Genomic DNA, 17170 nt, shown 5'->3' with positions numbered 1-17170 from the left:
ACAAAACTGATGAAGAAACACACTCATCCTGATCTCAGATGATCTGAGGGGGATTCCATCATTCCATCTAATCAACTAAAGTACCACTCTAGGTTTTTTTTTTCCTGAAATATGCTAGTAAGTCAGTTGCAAGTTCTGTTTGAGTGTTTTGCTTAAAGTGAAGCAATCACGAGTCACACATTTTCACAGAAACACACAAACACACTCACTCACACTCTCACTCACAAACACTCACTCTAACACGCACTCACTCACACTCTCACTCACAAACACACTCTCACTCATAAACACTCATTCTCACATGCACTCACACGTTCACTCTCACACGCGCTCACTCTCTCACATACACACACACTCACTCACAAACACACTCTTACACGCACTCACTCTCACACACACACTCACACGCTCACTCTCACTCACAAACATGCACTCACTCTCACACAGACACTCTCACTCATAAACACACACACTCACTCACACTCTCACTCACAAACACTCTCTCTAACACGCACTCACTCACTCTCACTCACAAACACGCACTCACTCTCACACAGACACTCACTCATAACACTCACACGCACTCACTTCACACTCACTCACAAGCACTCACTCTAACACGCACTCACTCACACTCTCACTCACAAACACACTCTCACTCACAAGCTCACTCTCACACACACTCTCACTCACAAAACACTCATTCTCACATGCATTCAACACGTTCACTCTCACACACACTCTCACACGCGCTCACTCTCTCACATACACACACTCACTCACAAACACACTCTTAAACGCACTCACTCTCACACACACACTCACTCATTAACACACTCACACTCTCTCAAAACACTCACTTTCACACGCTCATTCTCACACACTCACTCTCACACGCTCACTCTCACACACAATCACTCACAAACACGCACTCACACACACTCACTCACTAACACACTCACTCTCACACGCACTCACTCACACAGACACTCTCACTCATAAACACTCACACGCTCTCACTCACAAACACTCACTCTAACACGACTCTCACTCACAAACACCCTCAAACACACTCTCACACGCACTCACTCTCACACACACTCTCACTCATAAACACTCACACGCACTCACTCTCACTCACAAGCACTCACTCACACTCACTCACAAACACATTCTCACTCACAAGCACTCACTCACACTCTCACTCAAAAACACTCACTCACAAACACTAACTCTCCACACGCTCATTCTCACAAAACACACACACTCACTCTCACAAGCTCACTCTCACTCACAAACACTCATTCTCACATGCACTCACACGCGCTCACTCTCTCACATACACACACACACACTCACTCACAAACACACTCTTACACGCACTCACTCTCACACACACACACACACTCACTCATAAACACACTCTCTCACAAACACTCACTCTCACACGCTCCATTCTCACACACTCTCACTCACAAACACTCTCACACACTCACTCACACACAAACACACACAAACACTCATTCTCAACATGCACTCACTCTCTCTCTCACACACACACACACACTCTCACTCATAAACACACACTCTCACACGCTCTCACTCTAAACACACCACACACTCTCACTCACTCACAAACACGCACTCTCACACCTCATTGTCACACACACACACACACACGCTCATTCTCACACACACTCTCTCACTCACAAACACACACTCACTCTCACACGCTCACTCACTCACTCTCACTCACAAACACTCACTCTAACACGCACTCACTCACACTCCTCACTCACAACACCACACTCTCACACTCTCACTCACAAACACACACTTCACTCTCACAAGCTCACTCTCACACACTCACTCACAAACACTCATTCTCACATGCACTCACACGTTCACTCTCACACACACTCTCTCACATGTGCTCACCCTCTCACATTACACACTCACTCACAAAACACACTCTTACCACACACTCACTCTCACACACACACACACTCACTCAATAAACACACTCTCACACTCAATCTTCACGACGCTCACTCTCACACACACACACACACACACACACTCACAAACACGCACTCACACACACACTCAATCACTAACACACTCACTCTCACACGCACTCACTCTCACACAGACACTCTCACTCATAAACACTCACACGCACTCACTCACACTCTCACTCACAAACCACTCACTCTAACACGCTCATTCTCACAAACACACACACACTCACTCTCACAAGCTCAATCTCACACATAGTCTCATTCACAAACACTCATTCTCACATGCACTCACATGTTCACTCTCACACACACACTCACACGCGCTCACTCTCTCACATACACACACACTCACTCACAAACACACTCTTACACACAGTCACTCTCAGACACACTCACTCATAAACACACTCTCTCACAAACACTCACTCTCACACACTCTCACTCACAAACACACTCACACACTCTTCAAACGCTCACTCTCTCACTCACAAACCACACTCACTCTCACACGCTCACTCTCACACACACACACAACAAACACTCACTCACACTCTCACTCACAAACACACTCTCAACACTCTCACTCACACTCACTCACATGCTCATTCTCACAAAACACACACCACACTCACTTTCACAAGCTCACTCTCACACACACTCACTCACAAACACTCATTCTCACATTGCACTCACACGTTCACTCTCACACACACTCTCTCACATGTGCTCACCCTCTCACATACACACACACTCACTCACAAACACACTCTCACACGCTCACTCTCACACACACACACACACTCACAAACACGCACTCACACACACACTCAATCACTAACACACTCACTCTCACACAGACACTCTCGCTCATAAACACTCCACACGCACTCACTCACTCTCACTCACAAACACTCACTCTAACACGCTCATTCTCACAAAACACACACACACTCTCACAATTCTCAATCTCACACATAGTCTCATTCACAAACACTCATTCTCACATGCACTCACATGTTCACTCTCACACCACACACACACGCGCGCTCACTCTCTCACATACACACTCACTCACAAACACACTCTTACACAGTCACTCTCAGGACACACTCACTCATAAACACACTCTCTCACAAACACTCACTCTCACACGCTCATTCTCACACACTCTCACTCACAAACACACTCACACACTCTCTCTCACATGCTCATTCTAAGCACACACTCACTCACTAACACACTCACTCTCACACAGACACTCTCACTCATAAACACTCACACGCACTCACTCACACTCTCACTCCCAAACACTCACTCTAACACGCACTCACTCACTCTCACTCACAAACACGCACTCACACACACACTCTCACACGCACTCAATCTCACACAGACACTCTCATTCATAAACACACACCCACTCACTCACACTCTGACTCACAAACACACTCTCACTCACAAACACTCACTCTCACACGCTCATTCTAACAAACACACTCACTCTCACAGGCTCACTCTCACACACACTCTCACTCACAAACACTCATTCTCACATGCACTCACACGCTCACTCTCACACACACACACACACACTCACGCACTCACTCTCTCACATACACACACACTCACTCACAAACACACTCTTACACGCACTCACTCTCACACACACACACACACACACACACACTCACTCATAAACACACTCTCACACGCTCATTCTCACACACATGCTCATTCTCACACACACACTCTCACTCACAAACACACACTCACTCTCACACGCTCACTCACACTCACTCACAAACACACTTTCACTCACAAACACTCTCTCACACGCTCATTCTCACAAACACACACACTCACTCTCACAAGCTCTTCTCACAAACACACACACTCACTCTCACAAGCTCACTCTCACACACTCTCACTCACAAACACTCATTCTCACATGCTCTCACACACACACTCTCACTCATAAACACACACTCGCACGCTCTCACTCATAAACACACACACACTCTCACTCACAAACACACTCTCACATTCTCATTCCACAAACACTCACTCTCACACACACACACTCACAAACACGCACTCACACACACACTCAATCACTAACACACTCACTCTCACACGCACTCACTCTCACACAGACACTCTCACTCATAAACACTCACACGCACTCACTCACACTCTCACTCACAAACACTCACTCTAACACGCTCATTCTCACAAACACACACACACTCACTCTCACAAGCTCAATCTCACACATAGTCTCATTCACAAACACTCATTCTCACATGCACTCACATGTTCACTCTCACACACACACTCACACGCGCTCACTCTCTCACATACACACACACTCACTCACAAACACACTCTTACACACAGTCACTCTCAGACACACACTCATAAACACACTCTCTCACAAACACTCACTCTCACACACTCTCACTCACAAACACACTCACACACTCTCAAACGCTCACTCTCTCACTCACAAACACACACTCACTCTCACACGCTCACTCTCATACACACACACACAAACACTCACTCTAACACGCACTCACTCACACTCTCACTCACAAACACACTCTCACACTCTCACTCACACTCACTCACATGCTCATTCTCACAAACACACACACACTCACTTTCACAAGCTCACTCTCACACACACTCACTTTCACAAGCTCACTCTCACACACACTCTCACTCACAAACACTCATTCTCACATGCATTCACACGTTCACTCTCACACACACTCTCTCACATGTGCTCACCCTCTCACATACACACACTCTCACTCACAAACACACTCTCACACGCTCACTCTCACACACACACACACACACACACTCACAAACACGCACTCACACACACACTCAATCACTAACACACTCACTCTCACACAGACACTCTCGCTCATAAACACTCACACGCACTCACTCACTCTCACTCACAAACACTCACTCTAACACGCTCATTCTCACAAACACACACACACTCTCTCAATCTCACACATAGTCTCATTCACAAACACTCATTCTCACATGCACTCACATGTTCACTCTCACACACACACACACGCGCTCACTCTCTCACATACACACTCACTCACAAACACACTCTTACACAGTCACTCTCAGACACACTCACTCATAAACACACTCTCTCACAAACACTCACTCTCACACGCTCATTCTCACACACTCTCACTCACAAACACACTCACACACTCTCTCTCACATGCTCATTCTCACACACACTCACTCACTAACACACTCACTCTCACACAGACACTCTCACTCATAAACACTCACACGCACTCACTCACACTCTCACTCCCAAACACTCACTCTAACACGCACTCACTCACTCTCACTCACAAACACGCACTCACACACACACTCTCACACGCACTCAATCTCACACAGACACTCTCATTCATAAACACACACCCACTCACTCACACTCTGACTCACAAACACACTCTCACTCACAAACACTCACTCTCACACGCTCATTCTAACAAACACACTCACTCTCACAGGCTCACTCTCACACACACTCTCACTCACAAACACTCATTCTCACATGCACTCACACGCTCACTCTCTCACACACACACACACACACACACACACTCACGCACTCACTCTCTCACATACACACACACTCACTCACAAACACACTCTTACACGCACTCACTCTCACACACACACACACACTCACTCATAAACACACTCTCACACGCTCATTCTCACACACATGCTCATTCTCACACACACACTCTCACTCACAAACACACACTCACTCTCACACGCTCACTCACACTCACTCACAAACACACTTTCACTCACAAACACTCTCTCACATGCTCATTCTCACAAACACACACACTCACTCTCACAAGCTCATTCTCACAAACACACACACTCACTCTCACAAGCTCACTCTCACACACTCTCACTCACAAACACTCATTCTCACATGCACTCACACGTTCACTCTCACACACACACTCTCAAAGGCGCTCACTCTCTCACATACACACACACTCACAAACACACTCTTACACGCAATCACTCACACACACCCACACACTCACTCATAAACACACTCTCACACTCTCTCACAAACACTCACTCTCACACACTCATTCTCACACACTCACTCACAAACACGCTCACTCTCACACACACACACACACACACACTCACAAACACTCATTCTCACATGCTCTCACACACACACTCTCACTCATAAACACACACTCGCACGCTCTCACTCATAAACACACACACACTCTCACTCACAAACACACTCTCACATTCTCATTCACAAACACTCACTCTCACATGCACTCATTCACACACTCACTCATAAACACACACTCTCTCACATACTCACACACTCACTCACAAACACACTCTTATACACACACACACACACACACACTCACTCATAAACACTCTCACTCACAAACACTCACACGCTCATTCTCACACACTCTCACTCACAAACACACTCACTCTCACACGCTCACTCTCTCACACACACACATACACACACTCACTCACAAACACTCACTCTCACACGCTCACTCTCTCTCACACACACACACACACTCACAAACACTTATCCTCACATGCACTCACTCTCACACACACACACACACACACACTCTCACTCACAAACACTCACTCTCACACGCTCACTCTCACACACTCACTCTCACACACACACTCACTCTCACACACACACACACACACACATACACACAGTGATGGTTGCGTGGGCAGCAGCTTCACTGACTCACTGCACCCTCTGCTGGAGAAACTGTACCTGCAACAGCAGTGTCCTGTGCTAACTCTCTCTCTGTGTGTTTGTGTTTGCAGAGTTTTCTAAGTCGCCGTCTCAAAGGATCAATTAAACGAGCAAAGAGCCAACCCAAACTCGACCGCACTGGAAGCTTTCGCCAAATGATTCTGCCACGATTCCGCAGTGCAGACCAGGAGAGGTACGCACACACACACTCTCTCACACACACACACTTCTGCACTGCTGCAGTGACTCACTCTCCCATAGTGCCTCAGTGAGTCACACAGATGCACAGCACATATATATTGCTCTGTCTGTGTGTGTGTGTGTGTGTGTGTGTGTGTGCAGGACACGTCTCATGCAGAGCTTCAAGGAGTCTCACTCTCACGAGTCCCTGCTGTCCCCCAGCAGCGCGGCCGAGGCCCTGGACCTCACGCTGGACGAGGATGCCATCATCAAACCCGTCCACTCCAGCATCCTCGGCCAGGAGTACTGCTTCGAGGTCTGTCCGTCTGTAATCACTGCTGATGTCTGAATATCACCTGAGATCCTCAGATCTTAGCCAAATCATCAGCACCATCCAGACTTTTAGAGAGTAACACACTGTGACAAACTACATCAGTGGACATACAATTACTGGCTAACACTGTACAGTAGGGTAGCATTTGTTAACATTAGTTAAAAGGGCTAGCTCACCCAGAAATGAATATGTTGTCTTCCTTTACTCAACCCTGTCTTAATGAACGCACCTCTGAATCATATTTCACTCGATTTGTTCAAAACATGGATTCATTCGTAGCTAAACCGCGCTGTGTTGCTCACAGACACACAAAAATTCTGCTGTGGCTTAATAGGTCTTTTTTTATGGCAAAACTAAGCAAAAACAATCAATGTTGTGTTTAAAATATAACACAATATTAACTTCTTATTTACTGAACTGTTGTATAGAATCACATTTGCACTTGTGCTATTTGGACATAAACAGCACTTTTGTGATTCTCTCGCTGATTGTGTGAGATATATCACTTATCATTTTTTGACCCAATATCTTATGGAGTTGTTGCCCTGCATCATATTTATCAACAGTCAAGTATTATTATAAAACAAATGCTCAGCTGAATAATCATGCACAAGTGATACAAAATCAACAGCTGTAATGTGTGATTGGTGTGTAATGAAGGGTTTCTCTGTGCTTCAGGTGACGACTGCGTCGGGCACCAAGTGTTTCGCGTGCCGCTCTGCTGCTGAAAGGGACAAATGGATCGAGAACCTGCAGCGAGCCATCAAACCCAACAAGGTACTACCGCTTTCTGACCCACCGTTACTCTGCATCACCACATCAGTCATGAGATTAATCAGAGAGCGTTTAATGGGACAGATATTAATAAGCAGTCGAGCAGCAGTTTTGTATCTTTTCTCGTTTTATTTTAGCGTTGTTGTCATTGCCAGGACACTTTGTTTTGTTAACGGTGTTCACGGAGGTAAACATGTGCTGAAGTCACGTTTGTTCTCATGCGTATCGCGTGGCTTTGCAGTTTCGGTGTAATAAATAGTAAGACGTGGCCAGCTGAATTAAATCACGTGGAATCTGGGAGGTATATATTTTCTCAGCCCTCATGTGAAGACTGACGAGTGTAAAGACCATCAACTCTATCTGCACGACTCCACAGAGCAAGAACACCGATAAGACACCGGAATATTGCTTTTTATCCCTTTCTTTACTTTTTGTATGACTTGTTCTAGTCAGTTGTACTCAATATGTGCTTCCAAATCTCTACTATTACTACTAACACTCGTAAATCATGCACTTGTACGTTGGAGGCAGTGCAATCCTAATAATCTGTGTACTGTCCCTATGTCCTCTACTACTTTAATCTCTATTTATATCCTCTGGTACTACTCAGTGACTTCAACATCCACCTAGATAAACCAGAGACCTGTGTCTACTATAGCTACTCACAGATCAGGTTACCAATTAGACCTCATCTACACACACTATTGCTCCACTAACAACACTTAAGTTACTCAGTTACACACCTCAGACCACTTCCTCATCACTTCTAACCTTAACACTGATTCTGGACACAACACACACTTCTCCGCAGGTCATCTTTCCACGTAACCTACGCTCTCTCTCTCCCTCTTCCTCTCTGGTTTCATCCTCACTTCCTCCACCCTCTCAGTTTTCAGCACTGGACACAAACACTGACTACTGACACTCTTTGCTCCACTCTAACATCTTGCTTGGACAGCTTTTGCCGAATGTCATCCAGACCAGCACACACCACCTCCTCTGTCCCCTGACTGTCCGATGTTCTCAGAGAACACCCTCAGAAAGATGGGCATCTCTGGAACTGCTCTCCTGTGGGTTAAGTCATACCTCTCTGACAGATCCTTCAGTGTGTCTTGGAGGGGTGGTGTTTCTAAGTCACAACACCTTGCTACTGGGGTTCCTCAAGGCTCAGTACTTGGACCACTTCTCTTCTCCATCTACATGACGTCATTATGATCTGTCATTCAGAAGCATGGCCTTTCTTATCACTGCTACGCTGATGACACCCAACTCTACTTCTCATTCCAGCCAGATGACCCGACGGTAGCTGCTCGCATTTCAGCCTGTCTGAGTGACATCTCTAGCTAAAAGGATTTATTGAAATGTCAGAACATTTATAAGACAAACCAAGGTGTTAAATATTTTTTTCTCCTTTTTTTTGATTTGAGCATTATTTATACTTTTAACATTATACATTTATACTATTTTTGTTTCATTTAAAAAATATATAATTTTATTCATTTTACTTAAACTGTTTGTCTAGTTTCCAAGGCAACATTTTTTATTTTCTTTTAGTTTAAAATGTTTCACTTGGTATTTTTTATTTTAGTGTAATTTGTATATTACTATTATGTTTTTTATTAATATTTTCAATTATTTTTTTATATTTTCATTTTTATTTTAATTTAAGTCTTTGCATTTTTGTTTAATGTTTTGTAACTTTTTTTAGCTTTCGTTTTTATGTGCCTTGCCTTATTTATTAATATTTTTAAAATGTTATTTAATTTCAGTTAGTGAAGAAATTTTTTAATGTAATATTTATTTTATATCAGCTTTATTCTAGTTAACGGAGATGTTTTTAATAGTTATATTTAACGGTAATAACCCTGCTCTACACTTAACGAGTACATAAACCTTTGTCAAGCATTGTAGATAAACACGTCAGTTTTATGTTCATTTCTCTGTGTCTGCAGGATAACAGTCGTCGTGTTGATAATGTGCTGAAGCTATGGATCATCGAGGCCCGGGATCTTCCTCCGAAGAAGCGCTATTACTGCGAGCTGTGTCTGGACGACATGCTGTACGCACGCACCACCAGCAAGCCTCGCACAGACACCGTGTTCTGGGGCGAACACTTCGAGTTCAACAACCTGCCGGCCATCCGCAGCCTCAGACTGCACCTGTACAAGGAGACGGACAAGAAGAGACGCAAGGTGTGCTCACAAACCGTATCAGAATATCACGATACCATAATACTGCGATGTGAACTTCACGATACGATATTGTGTGTGTGTGTGTGTGTGCAGGAGAAGAGCACGTACCTGGGGCTGGTCAGCATCCCCATCTCCAGTATAACGGGCCGTCACTTCGTGGAGCAGTGGTATCCGGTCATCCAGCCCAGTGTCCTGGCCAAGGGCAGCGGTGTGGGCGGCGGGAAGATCATCAACGCCTCGCTGCGCCTCAAGAGCCGCTACCAGACCATGAGCATCCTGCCCATGGAGCTGTACAAGGAGTTCGCCGAGTACGTGACCAACAACTACCGCACGCTGTGTGGCGTCCTGGAGCCGCTGCTGAGCGCCAAGAGCAAGGAGGAAGTGGCTTGTGCGCTGGTGCACATCCTGCAGAGCACCGGCAAGGCCAAGGTCAGAGGTCACACACACACTGAGACATCATCTTCATCATCATCTCCACTGACTCTGTATTACAGGAAGCAGCCTCCGTCTCAGTTTCTGAACAGAGCACTGCAGAACATCTGCTGTGAGACAAGGTGCACAGCAAACAAGCTGAAAACACACTACTGTTTTATAAGCTGTCATCACCAAAAACCAGCGTTTAGGAACTCGGAAGTAGAGCACAACGTGTCTATTACTCTGAGAACTGAGCTCACTGGAGGGAAACGTAATCTGAGACTGGAAACATTTATTATTTTAATCATATCACAGGATTATTTCATCCCTGATGTGAATCTGAGAGGAGCAGATATATTGAGGAACTAAACTATATCGGTCTAGTGCTGTTGTTCCCTTACCTTGCTTGTGTCTGAGAAGTGATCCGAGTGAAATACTCTGACATCGAACTATCTGTGTCCTTAAACGCTCGTATTTTGGGGGGGGTTGACTGCTTATACAAACAGTTGTGTGTTTTCAGCTTGTTTGCTGTGCATCTCGTCTCACAGCAGCTGTTACACATTGTTCTGTGTTTAGTTATAAGTCAGAAATCACAAGCAGGGCAGCTTCCTGTGATACAGAGTCAGTGGAGAGCGTCGGATCGCCCCCCCACCCTAGTGTTGCCAACCTGCAGGAGTGGAGAAGAATTGAGCTGTTCGGGGTCTGCCATTTCTTGGTTCAATACTATTTTTGTCTGTTGATTTTAACTATAAACGTGTGTGTGTGTGTGTGTGTGTGTGTGTGCAGGACTTCCTGTCTGATATGGCCATGTGTGAGGTGGACCGCTTCATGGAGCGTGAGCATCTGATCTTCAGAGAAAACACACTGGCCACCAAAGCCATCGAGGAGTTCCTGAAGCTGATCGCACACCGCTATCTCAGAGACACCATCGGTGAGTGTGTGAGTGTGAGTGTGTGTGTGTGTGTGTGTGTGAGGATGACGATGGTGATGATGATGGCGGTGCTCTGCTCTGCAGGAGAGTTCATCCGTGCGCTGTACGAGTCGGAGGAGAACTGTGAGGTGGATCCGATGCGAACACCTCCCTCGGTGCTCTCAGATCATCAGGCTAACCTGCGCATGTGCTGCGAACTAGCGCTCTGCAAGATCATCAACTCTCACTGGTCAGTTCCTGTCAGCTGACCAATCCCTTCCTCAGTTACTGCTCACATGACATGCAGCGAAACAAATACACAATTCCGTCTGCTTACAGGAAGTGGTTCATTTTGATTTATTTTTATTAATAACATTATTTACATTTTTTTAATATTAGTGAGTGTTTAATTGGTTTTTATTTACATTTATTTGGATTTTGCATTTTAATTATTACAAAATGTTTTATTTTGGTTACATGTACTTAAAATTTTCATTTCAAGTTTACATACTAATGATGTAGTTCATTTGAATTTATTTCCTTTATTTTAATCGTTTTATTTTGTAATTATTTAATTTTAATTTTTTTATGAATTTTTGTATTTGTTTTATTTAGTTTTTACTGTTTTTACATAGTTTTGACTTAATTGTTATTTTAATGGTTTTTAACTTTTAACTATAAAAAAAAATCTATTTTATTATTGAATTAATTGTTAGTGTTTATTTTGTTTGTTTTTCATTTTGAAATTTTGTCTAAAGTTTTACATTTTTATGATTTATTTAAAAATTAGCGTTTATTTTTATCTTTAGCCCAAAGACTAACACTGTTTAATGATGGGATGTGTTCTCTCTCCTCAGCCTGTTTCCTCGCGAGCTGAAGGAGGTGTTTGCGTCGTGGCGTGTGCGCTGTGCTGAGCGCGGCCGGGAGGACATCGCTGACCGTCTTATCAGCTCATCTCTGTTCCTGCGCTTCCTGTGTCCAGCCATCATGTCTCCGTCTCTGTTCAGTCTGACGCAGGAGTATCCGTCTGAACGCACCTCTCGAACCCTCACGCTCATCGCCAAAGTGGTGCAGAGCCTGGCCAGCTTCTCCAAGTGAGTCTCTAGAGTCCAGCATCACCCACCCATCCTCTCGCATCACATGACCCTCACTGACACGCCCCCACCCATCCTCTCGCATCACATGACCCTCACTGACACCACCCTCACCCATCCTCTCGCATCACATGACCCTCACTGACACGCCCCCACCCATCCTCTTGCATCACATGACCCTCACTGACACCACCCTCACCCATCCTCTCGCATCACATGACCCTCACTGACACCACCCTCACCCATCCTCTCGCATCACATGACCCTCACTGACACGCCCCCACCCATCCTCTCGCATCACATGACCCTCACTGACACCACCCCCACCCATCCTCTCGCATCACATGACCCTCACTGACACCACCCTCACCCATCCTCTCGCATCACATGACCCTCACTGACACCACCCTCACCCATCCTCTCGCATCACATGACCCTCACTGACACGCCCCCACCCATCCTCTCGCATCACATGACCCTCACTGACACGCCCCCACCCATCCTCTAGCATCACATGACCCTCACTGACACCACCCTCACCCATCCTCTCGCATCACATGACCCTCACTGACACGCCCCCACCCATCCTCTCGCATCACATGACCTTCACTGACACGCCCCCACCCATCCTCTCGCATCACATGACCCTCACTGACACGCCCCCACCCATCCTCTCGCATCACATGACCTTCACTGACACGCCCCCACCCATCCTCTCGCATCACATGACCCTCACTGACACCACCCCCACCCATCCTCTCGCATCACATGACCCTCACTGACACCACCCTCACCCATCCTCTCGCATCACATGACCCTCACTGACACCACCCTCACCCATCCTCTCGCATCACATGACCCTCACTGACACGCCCCCACCCATCCTCTCGCATCACATGACCCTCACTGACACGCCCCCACCCATCCTCTAGCATCACATGACCCTCACTGACACCACCCTCACCCATCCTCTCGCATCACATGACCCTCACTGACACGCCCCCACCCATCCTCTCGCATCACATGACCTTCACTGACACGCCCCCACCCATCCTCTCGCATCACATGACCCTCACTGACACGCCCCCACCCATCCTCTCGCATCACATGACCCTCACTGACACGCCCCCCCACCCATCCTCTTGCATCACATGACCCTCACTGACACCACCCTCACCCATCCTCTCGCATCACATGACCCTCACTGACACGCCCCCACCCATCCTCTCGCATCACATGACCCTCACTGACACGCCCCCACCCATCCTCTCGCATCACATGACCCTATTTGAAAATATGGAATCTGAGGATACAAATAAATCTAAATATTGAGAAAATCATCTTTAAAGTTGTTCAGATGAAGTTCTTAGCAATGCATATTACTAATCAAAAATGAAGTTTTGATATATTTATGGTAGGAAATTTACTAAATATCTTAATGGAACATGATCTTTACTTAATATCCTGATGATTTTTGGCATAAAAGAAAAATGCATAATTTTGAGCCATTCAATGTATTTTAAGTAATTTTATTGTTTTGTCATTTTTGTTAGTTTGTCTTCTATGTCTATGTAGGTTTGATTACCGTTTTACTTTTATGGTCCTTGTTGATATTTTTTTATTTTTTGTTTTTATTTTAATAGTTTCTTAAATTGTAATACCGTGTTTTTCGGACTATAAGTCACACCTGAGTATAAGTCGCATCAGTCCAAAAATACGTCATGACGAGGAAAAAAAACATATATAAGTCGCACTGGACAATAAGTCATATTTATTTTGAATCAATAGAAAACATTACAGTCTCCAGCCGCGAGAGGGCGCTCTATGTTTTCAGTGTAGACTACAGGAGCAATGAGCAGCATAGAGCGCCCTCTCACGACTGGAGACGGTAATGTTTTCTATTGATTCATTTTTAGTTCATTTCTCTTGGTTCATGTCAAATTAATTTTGATAAATAAGTCGCACCTGACTATAAGTCGCAGGACCAGCCAAACTATGAAAAAAAGTGCGACTTATAGTCCGGAAAATATGGTATTATTTGTTTGTTCTTTTTTTTATTTTATTTTTTATGTATTTTTTCATAATTTTAATATTGTATTTCTATTCAATCTTTTGAATTATTATTTTTTTCTATTTTAATTTTAGTTAAAGTTTTAGTTATGTTGTTTATTGTCATTTTTATTAGTTTTTAAGTATGTGTATACAATTTTTACAAAGTTTCTATTATAATTTCACTATTATAATTCTAACTGTTGTTGAATAACGTTTTATTTTAATATTTTCCTTCATTTACTTTTTTAGTCATTTTGTTTTTGGTTTATTTGTTTTTGTGTTTTTTTATATCTATAGTTTTACTATGATAGTTTGAGTTAATGTTTAAATATAGTTTTGATTGTAATATTTATGTTTTCGTTTTAATTTCAAGTTTTAGTAATTTTGTATTTTGTCATTTTTTATTTATTTTTCAATTTTACATATATAGATGAAAATGAGAATTGTTGCGAGGCAACTTGCTGAAATAATAATATAAAAACTTTTTATCTTATTTATTTATACTTGCATTATTGTTGAGTTGGAAGTATTTTAAGATGAGAAAACTTTGATCGACCCCCATTTTTCAATTCAGGTTTATTTGTATGGCGCTTTTTACGATACAAATCATTGCAAAGCAACTTTACAGAAAATTATGTTTCTACAATATTTAGCTTATCAGTGGTGACTGTCAGTTTATGTGAATATGACAGAAATTTTCAGAAAAAAAATATTCAAGACGTAGTCAACCGGACAATGAACATTATTAAATGCAATTATAATGTGATTGCATGGTAAGTAGCAATATTTGTTAGTTCTGTTGTTGATTCAGGGTGAGCATCATCTGAGGTCCTCTGAGGGTCAGCATCATCTCTTCTCAGGTGTTCTGGATCCAGACTGGAGCTTGTGTAAATCCTAGTTACCACGGGATGAAGATCCCAGCAGAAACAGAGAAACACATAGAGACATCATTAGCATAGCTGCTGATCCAACAAAGTAAAATTAATTAGTTTAACCCAAGCTAAAGAATAAGAATGGACATTTGATCAGATGCAACTACACTCACAATTTAAGAGATACATTATGCGAATGCTTGGCGAAAGATGTGTTTTTAATCTAGATTTAAACAGAGAGAGTGTGTCTGAACCCCGAACATTATCAGGAAGGCTATTCCAGAGTTTGGGAGCCAAATGTGAGAAAGCTCTACCTCCTTTAGTGGACTTTGCTATCCTAGGAACTACCAAAAGTCCAGCGTTTTGTGACCTTAGGGAGCGCGATGGGTTGTAACGTGGTAGAAGGCTAGTTAGGTACGCAGAAGCTAAACCATTTAGGGCCTTATAGGTAAGTAATGATAATTTGTAACTGATACGGAACTTAATAGGTAGCCAGTGCAGAGACTGTAAAATTGGGGTAATATGATCATATTTTCTTGACCTGGTAAGGACTCTATCTGCTGTATTTTGGACGACCTGTAGCTTGTTTATTGACGAAGCAGGACAACCACCTAGAAGTGCATTACAATAGTCCAGTCTAGAGGTCATGAATGCATGAACTAGCTTTTCTGCATCAGAAACAGATAACATGTTTCGTAGCTTGGCAATGTTTCTAAGATGGAAGAATGCAGTTTTTGTAACATTGGAAATATGATTTTCAAAAAGACAAATTGCTGTCTAATATAACACCCAGATTTCTGACTGTAGAGGAAGTAACAGTACATCCGTCTAGTTGCAGATTGTAATCTACAAGATTCTGTGTAGTGTTTTTTGGTCCAATAATTAATATCTCTGTCTTATCCATATTTAATTGGAGAAAATTATTGGTCATCCAATCTTTTACATTTTTAACACACTCTGTTAGCTTAGATAATTGGGAAGTTTCATCTGGTCTCGTTGAGATATATAGCTGAGTATCATCAGCATAACAGTGGAAGCTAATTCCGTATTTTCTAATAATATTACCAAGGGGCAACATGTATATTGAAAATAGAAGGGGACCTAGGACGGATCCTTGTGGCACTCCATATTTTACTGATGATAAATGAGATGACTGCCCATTTAAATAAACATGATGGTAGCGATCGGACAGATGGGATCTAAACCATCTTAGAGCCTGCCCTTGAATACCTGTATAGTTTTGTAATCGATCTATGAGTATGTCATGATCTATGGTGTCGAACGCAGCACTAAGATCAAGTAAGACTAGAAATGAGATGCAGCCTTGGTCTGACGCAAGAAGCGTGTGTGTCTCAGGGTTTCTGTGTGTGTCTCATGATCTTCAGTCTGTTGGCTTCTCACTTATCATCTGTCTCTCTTTCCGTCACCCATCACTCTCTCTCTCTCTCTCTCTCTCTCTCTCTCTATCCCACACTGCTGTGTGTGTG

At 43.8% G+C, this 17170-nt stretch overlaps 1 protein-coding gene across 2 annotated transcripts in view; it reads left to right on the top strand.

Annotated features, from left to right (window-relative positions):
• LOC113119730 (ras/Rap GTPase-activating protein SynGAP-like) overlaps positions 1-17170 on the top strand; it is a 28952-nt gene continuing 11782 nt past the window's right edge. For both annotated transcript variants that reach the window (XM_026289357.1, XM_026289356.1), the window contains exons 1-9: positions 1-117; positions 6933-7054; positions 7204-7357; positions 8054-8152; positions 10102-10341; positions 10435-10770; positions 11542-11686; positions 11771-11915; positions 12523-12759. In XM_026289357.1, coding sequence (XP_026145142.1) covers positions 112-117; positions 6933-7054; positions 7204-7357; positions 8054-8152; positions 10102-10341; positions 10435-10770; positions 11542-11686; positions 11771-11915; positions 12523-12759 — 1484 coding nt within the window. In that variant the 5' untranslated portion in view covers positions 1-111. The remainder of the gene's footprint in view (positions 118-6932; positions 7055-7203; positions 7358-8053; positions 8153-10101; positions 10342-10434; positions 10771-11541; positions 11687-11770; positions 11916-12522; positions 12760-17170) is intronic.

This window comes from Carassius auratus, chromosome 19 (assembly GCF_003368295.1).
Source record: "Carassius auratus strain Wakin chromosome 19, ASM336829v1, whole genome shotgun sequence".
NCBI classification, from domain to species: Eukaryota; Metazoa; Chordata; class Actinopteri; order Cypriniformes; family Cyprinidae; genus Carassius; species Carassius auratus.
The sequence above is the reverse complement of the archived record's forward strand: the minus strand, read 5'-3'. Positions and strand labels throughout refer to the sequence as shown.